General features: G+C 42.7%; 1 protein-coding gene across 4 annotated transcripts in view; it reads right to left on the bottom strand.

Annotated features, from left to right (window-relative positions):
* The window catches only part of LOC106608217 (RNA-binding protein 25), a 31,163-nt gene extending 20,533 nt beyond the window's left edge, over window positions 1–10,630 (bottom strand). For all 4 annotated transcript variants that reach the window (XM_045721090.2, XM_045721089.2, XM_045721088.2 and 1 more), the window contains exons 1-3: window positions 10,480–10,630; window positions 4,462–4,537; window positions 650–852 (exon numbers count right to left, since the gene is read on the bottom strand). In XM_045721090.2, coding sequence (XP_045577046.1) covers window positions 650–852; window positions 4,462–4,537 — 279 coding nt within the window. In that variant the 5' untranslated portion in view covers window positions 10,480–10,630. The remainder of the gene's footprint in view (window positions 1–649; window positions 853–4,461; window positions 4,538–10,479) is intronic.
* Between the last annotated feature and the right edge of the window lie 8,709 nt (window positions 10,631–19,339).

Below are 19,339 nucleotides of genomic sequence, written 5' to 3' on the forward strand. Positions count from 1 at the left end.
GCAAGACAAAATATTTAAGTGCCTTTGAACGAGGTATTGTAGTAGGTGCCAGGTACACCACTTTGTGTCAAGAACTGCTATGCTGCTGGGTTTTTCATGTTCAACAGTTTCCTGTGTGTATCAAGTATTGTCCACCACCGAAAGGATATCCAGCCAACTTGACACAACTGTGGGAAGCATTGGAGTCAACGTGGGCCAGCATCCCTGTAGAACGCTTGACACCTCGTAGAGTCCATGTCCTGACGATTTGAGGCTTCTAAACTCACTTTTTAAAAACTTGTTACAGATTCTATTTTTGGAAACAGAAAACTGTATGGAAATCAAATGTTTCATCGATGAGAAAATGTGCAGAACGCTGAACAAAATCCATCCCGGTCCATCTTTTCCCACTGGGCTTCCTCATCACCATATTTGGTAGTGAGTGGAAACGCCAACCGGATGCTTCACATTTATACATCTGGTGAAATATCTGGCTCATTTTTCTAGCTGTGGTAGTATGCCAAGGCTGTGGCATACTTCTTACTAAACATTTTCATAAATAGTATGTAGTGCGCTCGTTTGGTTATTGGGACATGGTCACCGTCTGTAGCCTAAATAAAAGGTTGCTGTCTCTTTCCAATATGACTACATGCAAGTTCCACTTCCTCACCGCCAGCAACTTCCGAATCAGCATGTCCGAGGCCTTCTCCGAGATGTTTCCTACAAACACTGTGGTGGTGGGGCCGCTGTTCTCGTCCGGGGGAGCTTCCTTCCTGGGGGCCGCGGGCTTACTGACCACGGGCATGGAGGTGGGTACCAGGACTGTGGGGTTCTGGGTCATTATGCCCATGTGGACTGGTATCATTGGGGTACCTAGAAAAGTGATAACCCGGATTAATGTATACAAAATATATTTGGATTAAAGGAAAATTAAAATCAAAAACAATCTGTAGGTATTTGTTTCTTTAGTCCACTGTTGATACACTCCTGAAATGTTTTGCATGTCAGCAATCAAGTTTCCAAGATATATAACTTTCAAAATACAGGAAGTGTCACAGTATTGGTGCATTCGTAATCAAGTGGGAAGTGGGACTTTACCACCATAGAGTTAGATAGAGAACTATAGATGGACAAAACCTGTTTTGGTATGGACATTACCAAAGGGCTTCATCATTTTAAGGTAGTCAACTGGGTGGGACTTCCTATGGGTGAAGGAAGGATCACATGATTCTATCCGGGTCATCAGCCAATGAATTACAGTGCCTTCAGAAAGTATTCACACCTTCACCTTTTATACATTTTGTTGTGTTACAAAGTTGGATTGAAATGGATGACATGTTTTTTTTTGTCCATGATCTACACACAAAACTCTAATGTCAAAGTGGAAGAAAAATTCTAACATTTGTAAACAATTCATGAAAAATGCAATGCTAAAACACAATCCCCTGAGTCAATACATGTTACAAATCACCTTTGGCTGCGATTACAGCTGTGAGTCTTTCTGGGTAAGTCTCGAAGAGCTTTCCACACCTGGATTGTGCAACATTTGCCAATCATTCTTTTCAAAATTCTTCAAGCTCTGTCAAATTGGTTGTTGATAATTGCTAGACAACCATTTCCAGGTCTTGCCATAGATTTTCAAACAGATTTAAGTCAAAACTGTAACTCGGCCACTCAGGAACATTCACTGTTTTCTAGGTAAGCAACTCCAGTGTAGATTTGGCCTTGTGTTTTAGGTTCTTGTCCTGCTGAAAGGTGAATTAATCTCCCAGTGTCTGGTGGAAATCAGACTGAACGAGGTTTCCTCTAAGATTTTGCCTATACTTAACTCCATTCTGTTTATTTCTATCCTGAAAAATACCCATTCCGTAACAATTACAAGCATACCCACATAACATGATGCAGCCATGACTATGTTTGAAAATATGGAAAGTGGTACTCAGTAATGTGTTGTATTGGATTTGCCCCAAACATAATACTTTGTATTTAGGACAAAAAGTGAACTGCCTTGCCACATTTTTTGCAGTATTACTTAAGTGCCTTGTGGCAAACAGGATGCATGTTTTGGAATGTTTTACTCTGTACAGCCTTCCTTCTTTTCACTCTGTCAATTAAGTTAGTATTGTGGAGTAACTACAATGTTGTTGATCCATCCTCAGTGTTATCCTATCACAGCCATTAACCTCTGTTTTAAAGTCACCATTGGCCTCATGGTGAAATCCTTGAGTGGTTTCCTTCCGCTACGGCAACTGAGTTAGGAAGGACGCCTGTATCTTTGTAGTGACTGGGTGTATTGATACACCATCTAAAGTGTAATTAATAACTTCACCATGCTCAAAGGGATATTCAATATCTGTTTTTTTTAGGTGCCCTTCTTTGCGAGGCATTGGAAAACCTCCCTGGTCTTTGTGGTTGAATCTGTGTTTGAAATTCACTGCTCAACTGAGGAACCTTACAGATAATTGTATGTGTTGGGTACAGAGATGAGGTAGTCATTCAAAAATCATGTTAAACCCTATTATTGCACACAGAGTGAGTCCATGCAACTTATTATGTGACTTGTTAAGCACATTTTCAGGCCTGAACTTGGTAAGGCTTGCCATAACAAAGGGGTTGAATACTTACAGTGGGGGAAAAAAGTATTTGATCCCCTGCTGATTTTGTACGTTTGCCCACTGACAAAGAAAGGATCAGTCTATAATTTTAATGGTAGGTTTATTTGAACAGTGAGAGACAGAATAACAACAAAATATCCAGAAAAACGCATGCCAGAAATGTTATAAATTGATTTGCATTTTAATGAGGGAAATAAGTATTTGACCCCCTCTCAATCAGAAAGATTTCTGGCTCCCGGGTGTCTTTTATACAGGTAACGAGCTGAGATTAGGAGCACACTCTTAAAGGGAGTGCTCCTAACCGCAGCTTGTTACCTATAAAAAAAGACACCTGTCCACAGAAGCAATCAATCAGATTCCAAACTCTCCACCATGGCCAAGACCAAAGAGCTCTCCAAGGATGTCAGGAACAAGATTGTAGACCTACACAAGGCTGGAATGGGCTACAAGACCATCGCCAAGCAGCTTGGTGAGAAGGTAACAACAGTTGGTGCGATTATTCGCAAATGGAAGAAACACAAAAGAACTGTCAATATCCCTCGGCCTGGGGCGCCATGCAAGATCTCACCTCGTGGAGTTGCAATGATCATGAGAACAGTGAGGAATCAGCCCAGAACTACACGGGAGGATCTTGTCAATGATCTCAAGGCAGCTGGGACCATAGTCACCAAGAAAACAATTGGTAACACACTACGCCGTGAAGGACTGAAATCCTGCAGCGCCCGCAAGGTCCCCCTGCTCAAGAATATATATACATGCCCGTCTGAAGTTTGCCAATGAACATCTGAATGACTCAGAGGACAACTGGTGAAAGTGTTGGAGGGAGAAATCTGTGGAGGGAGCTGAAGGTTCGAGTTGCCAAACGTCAGCCTTGAAACCTTAATGACTTGGAGAAGATCTGCAAAGAGGAGTGGGACAAAATCCCTCCTGAGATGTGTGCAAACCTGGTGGCCAACTACAAGAAACGTCTGACCTCTGATTGCCAACAAGGGTTTTGCCACCAAGTTCTAAGTCATGTTTTGCAGAGGTGTCAAATACTTATTGCCCTCATTAAAATGTAATTCATTTTATAACATTTTTGACATGCGTTTTTCTGGATTTTTGTTGTTGTTATTCTGTTTCTAACTGTTCAAATAAACCTACTATTAAAATTATAGACTGATCATTTCTTTGTAAGTGGGCAAACGTACAAAATCAGCAGGGGATCAAATACTTTCCCCCCCACTTTATTACCTTAAGACATTTCAGCTTTTCATTTAATTAATTAGTAAACATTTCTCAATACATAAACTTTGACATTATGGCCATTGCGTGCAGGCCAGCGACAAATCTCAATTTAATCAATTTTAAATTCAGGCTGTAACACAACAAAATGTGGAAAAAGACAAGGGATGTTAAAACTTTCTGAAGGCACTGTATACTTGTGAGCAAACATTCCATAACTGTAGTTAGCAGTAAATTGCCATACTTGGCTTTATACCTGTTCAAACAACACACTCTAGATGGCAGAAGGCAACCTTTCAGTTTGTTTGCCAACTCAGAAGTAGTAGAAGAAAATGTACTACTTCAAAATGGAGATGGCTTCGATGGCGCTGGCCGTGCACTCAGACACCATACTGGGACATAGCGATATCATTGGTATATATGTTTACCACATACGACTGGGAAAAATCCATTTGAACGGCTCTCCAACTTGTAATTACTAGTGGGAAACTCATCCATTATATTAATGTTTCTCTATCAATACAAAGTTTGCAGAGTATTATATATCCTTTACAAATCAAAGGCATGTTCACAATTGACTAACTACCTGTATAATTTACATAGACAGGTCCATAGGACAGGACCTCTGTCTATGACGACTCACCTGAAGGAAAACCAGAGAACTGTGGAGGGGGGATTCCCGGTGGCAACAGGGGTCGGTTGAGATGAGGGAACGACATCTTGTGGAAATCACCCACATAAAACATTGGACCAAAGTACACAGTCAGAACAGTCATAAGAGAACAGTGGACACAACAGTAAACAACTCTCCAGTCCAAACAGGATGACTGGTATAGCGAGTGATTTCAGGCCTAAAAAAAGCCTAATTAAGTTACTGATACCTCTCACCAAGTCACCTAACGTCTTCCAAGCGCCATAAGATACCGTCATGAATTAACATGGACTGTCAACGGAGACACGGGTATTTTTCTAAGGCATTGAACTGTCAACGCGTTCACGTCACGCACAAGTCATGTAGACATAGTGTTTATGTATACGTCACACGTTAGATTATTATGAAATATCTCACCATGAACACCTACGAGTGAGTTTATTATGAAATATCTCACCATGAACACCTACGAGTGAGTTTATTATGAAATATCTCACCATGAACACCTACGAGTCAGTTTATTATGAAATATCTCACCAGGAACACCTACGAGTCAGTTTATTATGAAATATCTCACCATGAACACCTACATGTATACGATGCTTTATAAATATTATTAAATTGGAAGAGCAATCTAATCAATTGAATTTGTCAATTTAGCTAAAATAGGCCTATCACCTCTAAAAATATAGATTAGGCTGGATGGTTTGCAGCCTGCCACCATTACTGTGTAGATACTGTATAGGACTCTTTCTGAAATCAACATGGACATGAGGGCTTTAATGGAGCCCTATTCAGGTTCACCCGTTTCACCTGTTTCACAGATTCAATCACTGTCACCATGCACTCCTTAGGCTATATGCTAGCTATCAATTTCTGTGGAGGGTTTGATGTGTTATGGTTAAAAACATGGCTTGAATTGAGGGGGTATGTGAGAATTTAACAATTGTTATAGAGAAGGGCAAAAAACACATAGGCTACCCCTTGTTCACTTATACACTGAGTATACAAAACATTAAGGACCTCTGCCCATGACAGACTGACCAGGTGAAAGTTATGATCCCTTATTGATGTCACTTGTTAGATCCACTTCAAATCAGTGTAGATGAAGGGGAGGCGACAGCTTAAAAATCTCTTTGAACGAAAACAACCACTCCCGGTCGGAATATTATCGCTTTTTTACGAGAAAAATAGCATAAAAATTGATTTTAAACAGCGGTTGACATGCTTCGAAGTACGGTAATGGAATATTTTGAATTTTTTTGTCACGAAACGCGTCGGGCGCGTCACCCTTCTTTACCCATCGGATAGTGTCTTGAACGCACGAACAAAACGCCGCTATTTGGATATAACTATGGATTATTTTGAACCAAACCAACATTTGTTATTGAAGTAGAACTCCTGGGAGTGCATTCTGACGAAGACAGCAAAAGGTAATCAAACTTTTCTAATAGTAAATCGGAGTTTGGTGAGTACCACACTTGGTGGGTGTCAAAATAGCTAGCCTGTGATGGCCAGGCTATCTACCCAGAATATTGCAAAATGTGCTTTCACCGAAAAGCTATTTTAAAATCGGACATAGCGAGTGCATAAAGGAGTTCTGTATCTATAATTCTTAAAATAATTGTTATGTTTTTTGTGAACGTTTATCGTGAGTAATTTAGTAAATTCACCGGAAGTGTTCGGTGGGAATGCTAGTCACATGCTAGTCACATGCTAATGTAAAAAGCTGGTTTTTGATATAAATATGAACTTGATTGAACAAAACATGCATGTATTGTATAACATAATGTCCTAGGATTGTCATCTGATGAAGATCATCAAAGGTTAGTGCTGCATTTAGCTGTGGTTTGGGTTTATGTGACATTATATGCTAGCTTGAAAAATGGGTGTCTGATTATTTCTGGCTGGGTACTCTGCTGACATAATCGAATGTTTTGCTTTCGTTGTAAAGCCTTTTTGAAATCGGACAGTGTGGTTAGATTAACGAGAGTCTTGTCTTTAAAATGGTGTAAAGAAATTGAATGGTGTAAGAGAAATTGAAGTAATAGCATTTCTAAGGTATTAGCCCATAGAGGTTAAATGCTCCGGAATTGAGAAGATTAGTGGTCGCCTATGCCTATATACAAAATACCAAAAGTATTGGTCTATCCATAGACAAAACATCTTAACAAATTAACGTTTTATTTTCAGGAGGGGGATACTCATTGAATCTGGCTATTCATTTCAGTGCAGTTGCATTCTTACGCATAACCTATAGGCTAAACGGAACCGAAAACATCCCAGCCCATTGTGATCACGTCATGACAAATCCTGAACATTTTGGCTTTATTGAGCCTTGCTTTTTAGAAATAAACAGGCATCGGCTACAATAACAATTGGTTTAGATATGCTCCACATGTGGTATTTTGGCCATACATCACAAACCCCTGAGGTGCCTTATTGCTATTATAAACAGAGCAGTAAAAATAACTTTTGTCATACCCATGGTATACGGTCTGATATACCATGGCTGTCAGCCAATCAGCATTCAGGGCTTGAACCACCCAGTTTATAAAGAACTTTATAAAACCATGCTTTATTTCATATGTGTATGGAGCCTACCCTACTGTGTGAGAGATGCATGGAAGAATTCCAATGCCCATGTTAGAAATGGCAAAGAGAGATGTTTCTTCTCCTTTTCGCTGCCACAAATGTGGTCTTAAGCCTATATAAAAACACAATTCATGCCATTTCTAGCCTACTACATTTTAAATGACTGGAGACATTAGCAGAAGATGTCTTTATACAACAAAAAATACAAGGTAGCCTGCCACTGACAGTCTGCGTACTGCCACCTACAGGTCTGTGGGCTCATTGTATGAATTAATACATTTCTCTGTGCATGTTTTGCAATGCATCAGTGCAGCAATGTATCAATTTAGCCAATGTGATCACATCAACTATATCGCTGTTCATTGTCTATATATAGCCTAGACTACTCTTTGAAGAGCTAGATTTTAGGCTATCCTTATCAATATGTGGTTGCACAGATATAAATAAAGCCCTCAGTCAAATTAAACTGTAGGCCTAGAGTCAAAATAACCACCCATTACTTCACTAAAATGTATCAATGGCTGATAGGCTATGGACAGGGTGATCAGCAGGCTATGGACAGGGTGATCAGCAGGCTATGGACAGGGTGATCAGCAGGCTATGGACAGGGTGATCAGCAGGCTATGGACAGGGTGATCAGCAGGCTATAGACAGGGTGATCAGCAGGCTATAGACAGGGTGATCAGCAGGCTATAGACAGGGTGATCAGCAGGCTATAGACAGGGTGATCAGCAGGCTATAGACAGGGTGATCAGCAGGCTATAGACAGGGTGATCAGCAGGCTATGGACAGGGTGATCAGCAGGCTATGGACAGGGTGATCAACAGGCTATGGACAGGGTGATCAGCAGGCTATGGACAGGGTGATCAGCAGGCTATGGACAGGGTGATCAGCAGGCTATGGACAGGGTGATCAGCAGGCTATGGACAGGGTGATCAGCAGGCTATAGACAGGGTGATCAGCAGGCTATAGACAGGGTGATCAGCAGGCTATAGACAGGGTGATCAGCAGGCTATAGACAGGGTGATCAGCAGGCTATAGACAGGGTGATCAGCAGGCTATAGACAGGGTGATCAGCAGGCTATGGACAGGGTGATCAGCAGGCTATAGACAGGGTGATCAGCAGGCTATAGACAGGGTGATCAGCAGGCTATAGACAGGGTGATCAGCAGGCTATAGACAGGGTGATCAGCAGGCTATAGACAGGGTGATCAGCAGGCTATAGACAGGGTGATCAGCAGGCTATAGACAGGGTGATCAGCAGGCTCCCCTTAACTTTCCTTGTCAATTGATATGATAGCCTACATTGATTTAGCATTGTCTTATAATGTAGACTAGTTTTAGATATCCTACAGAAAGGATTTGAAGCTAAGGTAAAGTATTTAATCTGTTTCTTGGGGGAAAGGAGAAATTTGATTGGGTGGGATGCGCTGCAGATGGCTTTCATTGATGGGTCCTTTTAGGTGGGTGGGTGTGTGTGTATTCAGAAAGTTTCCTAAAATAGGCCTAGCCTGTCTGGACTTCATCTCTTCAATCAGATAGAAAGAAAACTGTAGGCAGCAAGCGTCATGGTGGTCGGTATGTGCGATCGAGAAATGACGACAGGTGTCCGTTTGGCATTTCCTCTTATTAAAATGGGTGAAAATAATGCAAAGTGGCCAAGCTCCTTTCACGATTCATATTTTCAGTAGCATATTATTTTTCCTGACGGCCTATTTGATCTCTCTCTCTTTACTGTGTCCTCTAGCCACTGAACGAGAATGGCCGCAGCAGCCTATAGCCTACTTTGCAAGTGGCTGAACGCTGACACATTAGATTTATTTAAATTGTATTTTAGGGCTGGCGAACTCCGAACTTGCGGGGGTCCAGAGAAACTACGCTATGCCGGTGATGCTGGGGTAACATTTACATAACAACGACGGGTAGGCCGTCATTGTAAATAAGGATTTGTTCTTAACGGACTTGCCTTAAATAAGAAAACATACTAAATGTTCTAGTAACAGTCCGTTCTGAATAGGGCTTATGACATGACTTTCTATCAGGTAGGCTATAACCACTTGATCGATCGATTCAACTTGGAATTTCAGCAATATAATAGACTAATGAAGACATTGATGTGAGAAAGATTACAGCTATATATAGGCTACAGTGGATTGATGGATTTGCATATAATTACTATTGGAGTGCATAATTGCCATTGTGTTTATCATATCCAACGGGTGACGAATATAGGCTACAATTGCCAGCAGTAGGCCTACCATGTAAGAGGAAGACGAGTTTCTTTAAACGGAAAATAAAGAAAATCTAATCCAAATTGTATGAGTTGACCCTCCTGCAGTTCAGAGGCTTTGGGTATTATAATAGCCTGGAGATGAACAATATAGTTCAAAGCTATTTTTTAAGAAGCAGGTGCCACGCACACATTAGTCAGGCATTGTTATCACGACATGTCAGTCAGACGTTTAACGGTTGGCGACAGTAGATCAGTCGGCTTATTTTTGGCTCTTTTCACCCAGTTATCGCTGAAAACGTGGTAATCAACTACAATGACCATAAGCCATTGCGCGCCTACTTGTCCGGTCTGTTTCTTTTACGCCTGCTATGTTAGGTTAGTGTGGGAATAGAAAATAGTTGATTGTCAAGGCATCACTACCTTGAAAATACATGATCTAAGTGACTGATAGTTGACTCTGAATGCCAACTATGCCTTATTATAACTACTGATGATTGTGTCAGACAACAGCTCTATAGAGATGACATGGCTTGGAATTAAATAATAAAGTCATCAAATAAAACTAATGTAATATGCACAACAACTGAAATATTTTATTAAAGTAATGTTAATAAATTATAGTTAAGTGAACCAGTAATGGACAGTCGTGGGACTTTAGTTGTTTTATTATGTGTTGCTACAGCATTCAACCCACAATGTAGTGCATTTAATGTTTTTTTAAAACCAGTGATTATTGTTTTATAATCGAACCGACCTCAAAAAGCACTAATCGTTAAACACTATTGGCTGTATAATGTGTCAGCTGACAACTATTCATATCTAAAATTCCAACCGTGTCGTGTGTGTGGTTGAAAAGCCAGGCCTGGTGCTAGCTAGCTAGCTGGCTAACTACTTATAAAAATACAAATAACCTTCACGTTGGCATTGGTTATATTGTCGTTAGGGACAACTATAGCCAACCTACCCTAATTATTCTCGCTAGTTAGGCAAGTAATGTTAGAGGTTTTGCCCTCCACAACGGAACAAGCTTGACAAGGTTAGCTGCGGCTGCTGTAGTTAGCGGATACGCTGGCTAACTACCGGGAAACCATTCGCAATGTTTTGAGTTATCTAGCTACCTACCGTTGTTAAAACTCAGACAATGTGGTGAAAAAGTAGCTACTGAATCAGATTTGACATACCCCAACACGTCGGTTTATCGATTATTACGGGCGACTCTTCACGTCTGTGTAGCTACCTCCGGTAAGATGCTCCGAGGTATGGTTATGTGGCTAGCTAACTGCGATACATCAAATCCGCAAAAAGTCAGCTCACGCGCGGAGGGTCGTCACTAGTTACCACAGCCACAAAGTCATAAACCCCGCCTAGTTTTACAATGTATCTTCTTTATCGGTGGAGTTTATCGGAGATTGGCGTTCAATGTTATGGTTCTTCTTGTTGTTGTTGTTGTTGTTTTACAATGTATATTCTTAAAATGTGATTTTAGACCTAACCTTAATCACATTGCTAACCTTAAATTAAGACCAAAAAGCAAATGTTTGTTTCCAACTTTGTGGCTGTGCTATCTAGTGGAAACAACAACAGAGACGTACATTTTTTAGCAAAGGAATATTTGATTTGTCGATTCCGAAGCCATGTTTTCAACGTCCAGTTCACAGACATTTCACCGGATGATTACATTTGAAGCACCCTCTTGGCGTTTCCACTCACTAGCAAATGTGGTAGCGAGAGGAAGCCCAGTGGCCGGCAGTAGAATAAAATGGAACGAGATACATTTTGGCGACATTCTGCTAATTTTCTCATCAATGAGAAAACATTTAATCTCAAAACATTTGATCTCAATACAGTTTTCTGTTCTCAAAACTATAATGTGTTATGAACAGAGCGGACTAGGTTTTGTAGACTTTACCCTTTGCCAACGTTTTTAAAAATCGCGTTGTTTAGGAGTGCGAAGGCGAATTTAGTTATTGCACACTGTGATTAATTTGTTTACGGACAAGTGTTGGAGTAACTACTGGATGAGAAATGGCTTGTGAGTCTTAATGACGGCTGGGGAGCCAGGATTGACCCAGTAACTGGAAATGAATCTGCTCTGGATTATACTTTGATCTCAAATTTAATGGCAGGCAGATGTAGTTGGGAGGTTTTGGAGGAATCTATAATGGGTAGTGATCACTATCATCCTATCATGAGGGAGGAAGAATCAGTAGGAGATGGATATTTGGGAAAGTGGAGTGGTGTCAGTTTCAGGAGTTGAGTGAACAGGAGTTGTCTCAGGTAGATCTTCATTCAGATATAGAAACAGTCAATGAGGGAATAAGAGGAGCAATAGTAGGGGCCTCAAGGCAGGTGATTCCTATGGGTACAGGGGGAAGAAAGAGTAACGCAGTCCCCTGGTAGAGTGAAGGGTGTAGAGAAGCAGTGAAGAGTAGGAACAGCGCTTTCAGAATGTTGAAAAGGTCCCATAATTACCAGCACCTGATTCAGTATAAACAAGCACAAGGAGGATCATTAGGACAGCTAGGAGGGAGTATTGGTACTAGTTCTGTGGAAACATAGGCAGCACCACTCCTGTGGGAGAGGTATGGGAGATGATTAAGAGGATGTAACAGTATAGCTTCCATCCCTCTCCTCACCCCAACCTGGGCTTGATCCAGGGACCCTCTGCACACATCAACAACTGACACCCCACGAAGCATCGTTACCCATCGCGCCACAAAAGCCACGGCTCTTGCAAAGCAAGGGGAACAACTACTTCAGGTCTCAGAGCGAGTGACGTCACCGATTGAAACGCTATTAGCGCGCACCACTGCTAACTAACTAGCCATTTCACATCGGTTACATGGGGACAGAAGAGATTGGGATCTCTCTGTGCTGAAAACTGTGGGGATTGTTGCAGTGAGAGATATGGAGAAGGCAGAGATGTTAGCCCAGGTATTTGTGAAGGTGCACAGCTCAAATAATCTGACAGAAGAGGGGCAGCGTGGGGGGGGAGAGACAGGGTCAGATAAGAACATCTGGGGTTCCTGGATCAGAAAGAGATGGTGGGGGATACATTGAATGGCCCTTTTACGTTGGCTGAGATGAAGAGTGCATTAGCTAAAGCTGGGGTAACATTTTATTTTTCCTTTATTTAACTAGGCAAGCCAGTTAAGAACAAAGTCTTATTTTCATTGACGGCCTAGGAACAGTGGGTTAACTGTCTTGTTTAGGAGCAGAAAGACAGATTTTTACCTTGTCGGCTCAGGGATTCAATCTTGCAACCTTTTGGTTACTAGTCCAATGCTCTAACCACTAGGGTACCTGCCACCCCAATCTCCTGGTAAGGATGAGATGTGTTACATCATGATTGCAATAGGGAAATTATTGGGCCTTTATAATAAGGTGAAGTAGGAAGGGAAACTGCCTGGAAGTTGGAAGCAGGCAGTAGTTGCGCCAATACAGAAACCTGGGAAAGACCCTACTAGTCCTTCAAGCTATAGGCCTATACCATTGACATCTCACGTATGTAAACTTATGGAAAGGATGATAACGGAAAGGCTGACTTGCTTTCTGGAGAGTAAAGGACTAATGTTACCAGATCAGAGTGGGTTCAGGAAAGGCAGGGGTATGATGGATCCTGTACTGTGCCTTGAGTCAGTCATACGGAAGGCACAGGCAAATAACCAGGTTGTGGTAGCCGTTTTCTTTGATGTAGAAAAAGCTTATGATATGATGCAGAAGGAAGGCCTAATTATCAAGCTGGATAAAATTAGGGTTGGATGAAGGGTTTTTAACTGGATAAAGGATTTTATTTTCAGGCGATCAATACAAGTGAGGGTGGGGAGCTCTATGTCAGAAAGCTATGAGGTGGATAATGGTATCCCCCAGGGAAGTGTCATTAGTCCTTTGTTGTTCTCTATTATGATTGATGATGTATTCTCTCAGGTGAGACCTGATATTGGGAGGTCATTGTTTGCGGATGATGGAGTGCTGTGGAAGAGAGGGAGAAATATTACCCATACAGCCAGAAGATTTCAAGAATCGATTAGGGAAGTAGAGCAGTGGTCCCTCAGGTGGGGCTTCAAGTTTGCAGTTGAGAAAACACAGACTGTGTTTTTTTTCTAGAAGGAAGGTTGAGGAGGAAATATACCTGAAGCTGTATGGAAGGAATCTGTAGAGGGTGGGAGGGGTTTAGGTTCTTGGGGGTCTGGTTTGACACTCGAATGATATGGGTGGAGCATATTAACAGAGTAGTTGTCAAAGGAAAGAAAATATTGGATGTGATGTGTTGCTTGTCAGGAATATATAGGGGGATAGATAGAATGGTGTTTAAAATGATATATATAGCGCTGTTAAAGTCATCAATGGATTATGGAAGTATAGCATATTGATCAAAAAGCTAGATGTTATCCAGTCCCAAACACTAAGAATATGTTGTGGAGCACTCAGGACCTCTCCGCTGGAAGCGGTGCAGGTAGTGTTGGGAGAGATGCCGGTAAACGTTAATGGTGAAAGAGATGGGGTTCTTTGGGAGGGAGTTTAGTCCCTCTGTGCTTCTTCCTGCTGTCCCACCTTTGTTTCTCCCTCAACCACTGATAGATCTATGGTTGCTTGAGAGGGTAAGGGATGTTGAGGAAGGAGTAGATTCAGTTGTAAGTGAACATTTAAGAACACAATGCTCTCTTTAATAAATTCACAGATGGATTTAAGGACCCCAAAACAGGGAGGGCAGGAGCAGATTTTAGTGTTCCTGAGTTTAAGGTGGCAGTGACGAAAAGAGCTACAGATCATGTATCTATTTACCCAATGGAGTTGTTGGCCATACTATTGACTGCAGTGTGTGTGGAGGAGGTGAGTCCAGACAAGGTATTCATCTGCTCTGACTCCTGTGCAGCACTGATGAACAAATTCATTTGTGTCTCAGAGCAGACAGAATGTATTGTATGAGGTTTTGCAGTACTTGTATAGGGTGAAACAGATGGGGGTATTTGTAATGTTCCTCTGGGTACCAGCTCATGTGGGAGTAGAGGGGAATGAGGAAGTGGATATTATTGCCAAGCAGGCTCTTAGACAATTCCATCTCAACATTAGGATGTTTATCAGTAAAGCAGAAGCCAAGAGATTAGTAAGAACAGTGGTTCAAAATAAGTGGCAAGAGTTGTGGAACAGGCAGAGTAAGGGAAGACTATCACCCCGTAGCACTCACCTCTGTCATCACAAAGTGCTTTGAGAGACTAGTCAAGGATCATATCACCTCTGCCTTACCTGCCACCCTAGACCCACTTCAATTTGCTTAACGCCCCAATAGATCCACAGACGATGCAATCGCCATCACGCTGCACACTGCTCTATCCCATCTGGACAAGAGGAATACCTATGTAAGAATGCTGTTTATTGACTATAGCTCAGCATTCAACACCATAGTACCCTCCAAGCTCATCATTAAGCTCAAGGCCGTGGGTCTGAAGCTCGAGGACCTGGGTCTGAACCCCGCCCGGTGCAACTGGGTCCTGGACTTCCTGACAGGAATCCCCCAGGTGGTGAAGGTCGGAAACATCACCTCCACTCCGCTGATCCTCAACACTGGGGCCCCACAAGGGTGCGTGCTCAGCCCCCTCCTGTACTCCCTGTTCCACCATGACTGCGTGGCCAAGCTCGCCTCCAACTCAATCATCAAGTTTGCAGATGACACAACAGTAGTAGGATGGATTTTCCAACGATGACGAGACAGCCTACAGGGAGGAGGTGAGGGCTCTGGGAGTGTGGTGCCTGGAAAACAAACTCTCACTCAACGTCAACAAAACAAAGGAAATGATCGTGGACTTCAGGAAACAGCAGAGGGTGCACCCCCCTATCTACATCAATGGGAAGGTGGAAAGCTTCAAGTTCCTTGGTGTACACATCACTGACAAACTGAAATGGACCCCCCACACAGACAGTGTGGTGAAGAAGGCGCAACAGAGCCTCTTCAACTTCAAGAGGCTGAAGAAATTTGGCTTGTCACCTACAACCCTCACAATCTTACAGATGCACAATTGAAAACATCCTGTCGGGCTGTATCACCGCCTGGTACGGCAACTGCACCGCAAGGCTCTCCAGAGGGTGGTGCGGTCTGCCCAACGCATTACCGGGCAAACTACCTGCCCTCCAGGACACCTACAGCACCCGATGTCACAGGAAGGCCAAAAAGATCATCAAGGACATCAACCACCCGAGCCACTGCCTGTTTACCCCACTATCAAATCAAATGTATTTATATAGCCCTTGTTACATCAGCTGATATCACAAAGTGCTGTACAGAAACCCAGCCTAAAACCCCAAACAGCACGCAATGCAGGTGTAGAAACACGGTGGCTAGGAAAAACTCCCTAGAAAGGCCAAAACCTAGGAAGAAACCTAGAGAGGAACCAGGCTATGAGGGGTGGCCAGTCCTCTTCTGGCTGTGCCGGGTGGAGATTATAACAGCACATGGCCTAGATGTTCAAATGTTCATAAATGACCAGCATTGTCAAATAATAATAATCATAGTAGTTGTCGAGGGTGCAACAAGTCAGTAACACAAGAGTAAGTGTCAGTTGGCTTTTTCATAGCCGATCTTTGAGAGTATCTCTACTGCTCCTGCTGTCTCTAGAGAGTTGAAAACAGCAGGTCTGGGACAGGTAGCACGTCCGGTGAATAGGTCAGGGTTCCAGCAGGTCTGGGACAACAGGTCTGGGACAGGTAGCACGTCCGGTGAACAGGTCAGGGTTCCATAGCTGCAGGCAGAACAGTTGGAACTGGAGCAGCAGCATGGCCAGGTGAACTGGGGACAGCAAGGAGTCATCAAGCCAGGTAGTCCTGAGGCATGGTCCTAGGGCTCAGGTCCTCCGAGAGAGAGAAAGAAAGAGAAAGAGAGAATTAGAGAGAGCATATTTAAATTCACACAGGACACCGGAAAAGACAAGAGAAATTCTTCAGATGTGACAGACTGACCCTAGCCCCCCGACACATAAACTACTGCAGCATAAATACTGGAGGCTGAGACAGGAGGGGTCAGGAGACACTGTGGCCCCATCCAATGAAACCCCTGGACAGGGCCAAACAGGTAGGATATAACCCCACCCACTTTGCCAAAGCACAGCCTCCACACCACTGGAGGGATATCTCCAACCACCAACATACCATCCCGGGACAAGGCCGAGTATAGCCCTCAAAGATCTCCGCCACGGCACAGCCCAAGGGGGGGCGCCAACCCAGACAGGAAGACCACGTCAGTGACTCAACCCACTCAAGTGATGCACCCCTCCCAGGGACGGCATGGAAGAACACCAGTAAGCCAGTGACTCAGCCCCCGTAATAGGGGTAGAGGCAGAGAATCCCAGTGGAAAGAGGGGAAACCGGCCAGGCAGAGACAGCAAGGGCGGTTCGTTGCTCCAGCCTTTCCGTTCACCTTCACACCCTAAATCATAGGACCTGCTGAAGAGATATGTCTTCAGTAAAGACTTAAAGGTTGAGACTGAGTCTGCGTCTCTCACATGGGTAGGCAGACTATTCCATAAAAATGGAGCTCTATAGGAGAAAGCCCTGCCTCCAGCTGTGTGCTTAGAAATTCTAGGAACAATTAGGAGGCCCGCGTCTTGTGACCGTAGCGTATGTGTAGGTATGTACGGCAGGACCAAATCGGAAAGATAGGGAGGAGCAAGCCCATGTAATGCTTTGTAGGTTAGCAGTAAAACCTTGAAATCAACCCTTGCCTTAACAGGAAGCCAGTGTAGGGAGGCTAGCACTGGAGTAATATGATCAAATTTTTTGGTTCTAGTCAGGATTCTAGCAGCCGTATTTAGCACTAACTGAAGTTTATTTAGTGCTTTATCCGGGTAGCCGGAAAGTAGAGCATTGCAGTAGTCCAACCTAGAAGTAACAAAGGCATGGATACATTTTTCTGCGTCATTTTTGGACAGAAAGTTTCTGATTTTTGCAATGTTACGTAGATGGAAAAAAGCTGTCCTTGAAACAGTCTTGATATGTTCTTCAAAAGAGAGATCAGGGTCCAGAGTAACGCCGAGGTCCTTCACAGTTTTATTTGAGACGACTGTACAACCATCCAGATTAATTGTCAGATTCAACAGAAGATCTCTTTGTTTCTTGGGACCTAGAACAAGCATCTCTGTTTTGTCCGAGTTTAAGAGTAGAAAGTTTGCAGCCATCCACTTCCTTATGTCTGAGACACAGGCTTCTAGCGAGGGCAATTTTGGGGCTTCACCATGTTTCATTGAAATGTACAGCTGTGTGTCATCCGCATAGCAGTGAAATTTAACATTATGTTTTCGAATGACGTCCCCAAGAGGTAAAATATATAGTGAAAACAATAGTGGTCCTAAAACGGAACCTTGAGGAACACCGAAATTTACAGTTGATTTGTCAGAGGACAAACCATTCACAGGGACAAACTGATATCTTTCCGACAGATAAGACCTAAACCAGGCCAGAACTTGTCCATGTAGACCAAATTGGGTTTCCAATCTCTCCAAAAGAATGTGGTGATCGATGGTATCAAAAGCAGCACTAAGATCTAGGAGCACGAGGACAGACGCAGAACCTCGGTCTGACGTCATTAAAAGGTCATTTACCACCTTCACAAGTGCAGTCTCAGTGCTATGATGGGGTCTAAAACCAGACTGAAGCGTTTCGTGTACATTGTTTGTCTTCAGGAAGGCAGTGAGTTGCTGCGCAACAGCTTTTTCAAAAAATGTTGAGAGGAATGGAAGATTCGATATAGGCCGATAGTTTTTTTATAATTTCTGGGTCAAGAGAGGCTTTATTACTGCCACTTTTAGTGAGTTTGGTACACATCCGGTGGATAGAGAGCCGTTTATTATGTTCAACATAGGAGGGCCAAGCACAGAAAGCAGCTCTTTCAGTAGTTTAGTTGGAATAGGGTCCAGTATGCAGCACGAAGGTTTAGAGGCCATGATTATTTTCATCATTGTGTCAAGAGATATAGCACTAAAACACTTTAGTGTCTCCCTTGATCCTAGGTCCTGGCAGGGTTGTGCAGACTCAGGACAACGGAGCTTTGGAGGAATACGCAGATTTAAAGAGGAGTCCGTAATTTGCTTTCTAATGATCATGATCTTTTCCTCAAAGAAGTTCATGAATTCATCACTGCTAAAGTGAGAGCCATCCTCTCCTGGGGAATGCTGCTTTTTAGTTAACTTTACGACAGTATCAAAAAGAAATTTCGGATTGTTCTTATTTTCCTCAATTAAGTTGGAAAAATCCAGAAGGCTTAGGTCATCCAGAAGGCTTAGGTCAGTACAGGTGCATCAAAGCTGGGACCGAGAGACTGAAACAGCTTCTATCTCAAGGCCATTAGACTGTTAAACAGCAATCACAAGCACATTAGAGGCTGCTGCCTGTAGGCATAGACTAGAAATCACTGGCCACTTTAAGGAATGGAACACTAGTCACTTTAATAATGTTTACATATCTGGCATTACTCATCTGATATGTATATACTGTATTCTGTACTATTCTACGGTATCTTAGTCACTTAATAATGTTTACGTATCTTGCATTACTCATCTCATATGTATATACTGTTTCTATGCTATTCTATGGTATCTCATTCACTTAATAATGTTTACATATCTTGCATCACTCATATATGTATATACTGTATTCTGCACTATTCTACTGTATCTTAGTCCGTTCCGCTCTGACATTGCTCGTCCATATGTATATAGTCTTAATTCATTCCTACTTAGATTTGTGTGTATTGGGTATATGTTGTGTCATTATTTTGATATTACTTGTTAGATATTACTGCACTGTCGGAGCTAGAGGCACAAGCATTTCGCTACACCCGCAGTAACATCTGCTAATCATGTGTATGTGACCAATTAAAATTTGATTTGATTTGTTTTGACACCTGTATAAGATCAAGGAAAAGGTGGGGGCAGGGAGGTCCTCAGGCCGAGAGAGAAAGGAGGAAAGTGTAGTCACAAGGCTGAGACTGTTACACACAAGGCTAAATAGCACATTGAAAGTGGTGGGGAAACATCCGGCTGGGAGGTGTGA

This window comes from Salmo salar, chromosome 06, assembly GCF_965601325.2.
Source record: "Salmo salar chromosome 06, fSalSal1, whole genome shotgun sequence".
In the NCBI taxonomy this organism is placed as follows: domain Eukaryota; kingdom Metazoa; phylum Chordata; class Actinopteri; order Salmoniformes; family Salmonidae; genus Salmo; species Salmo salar.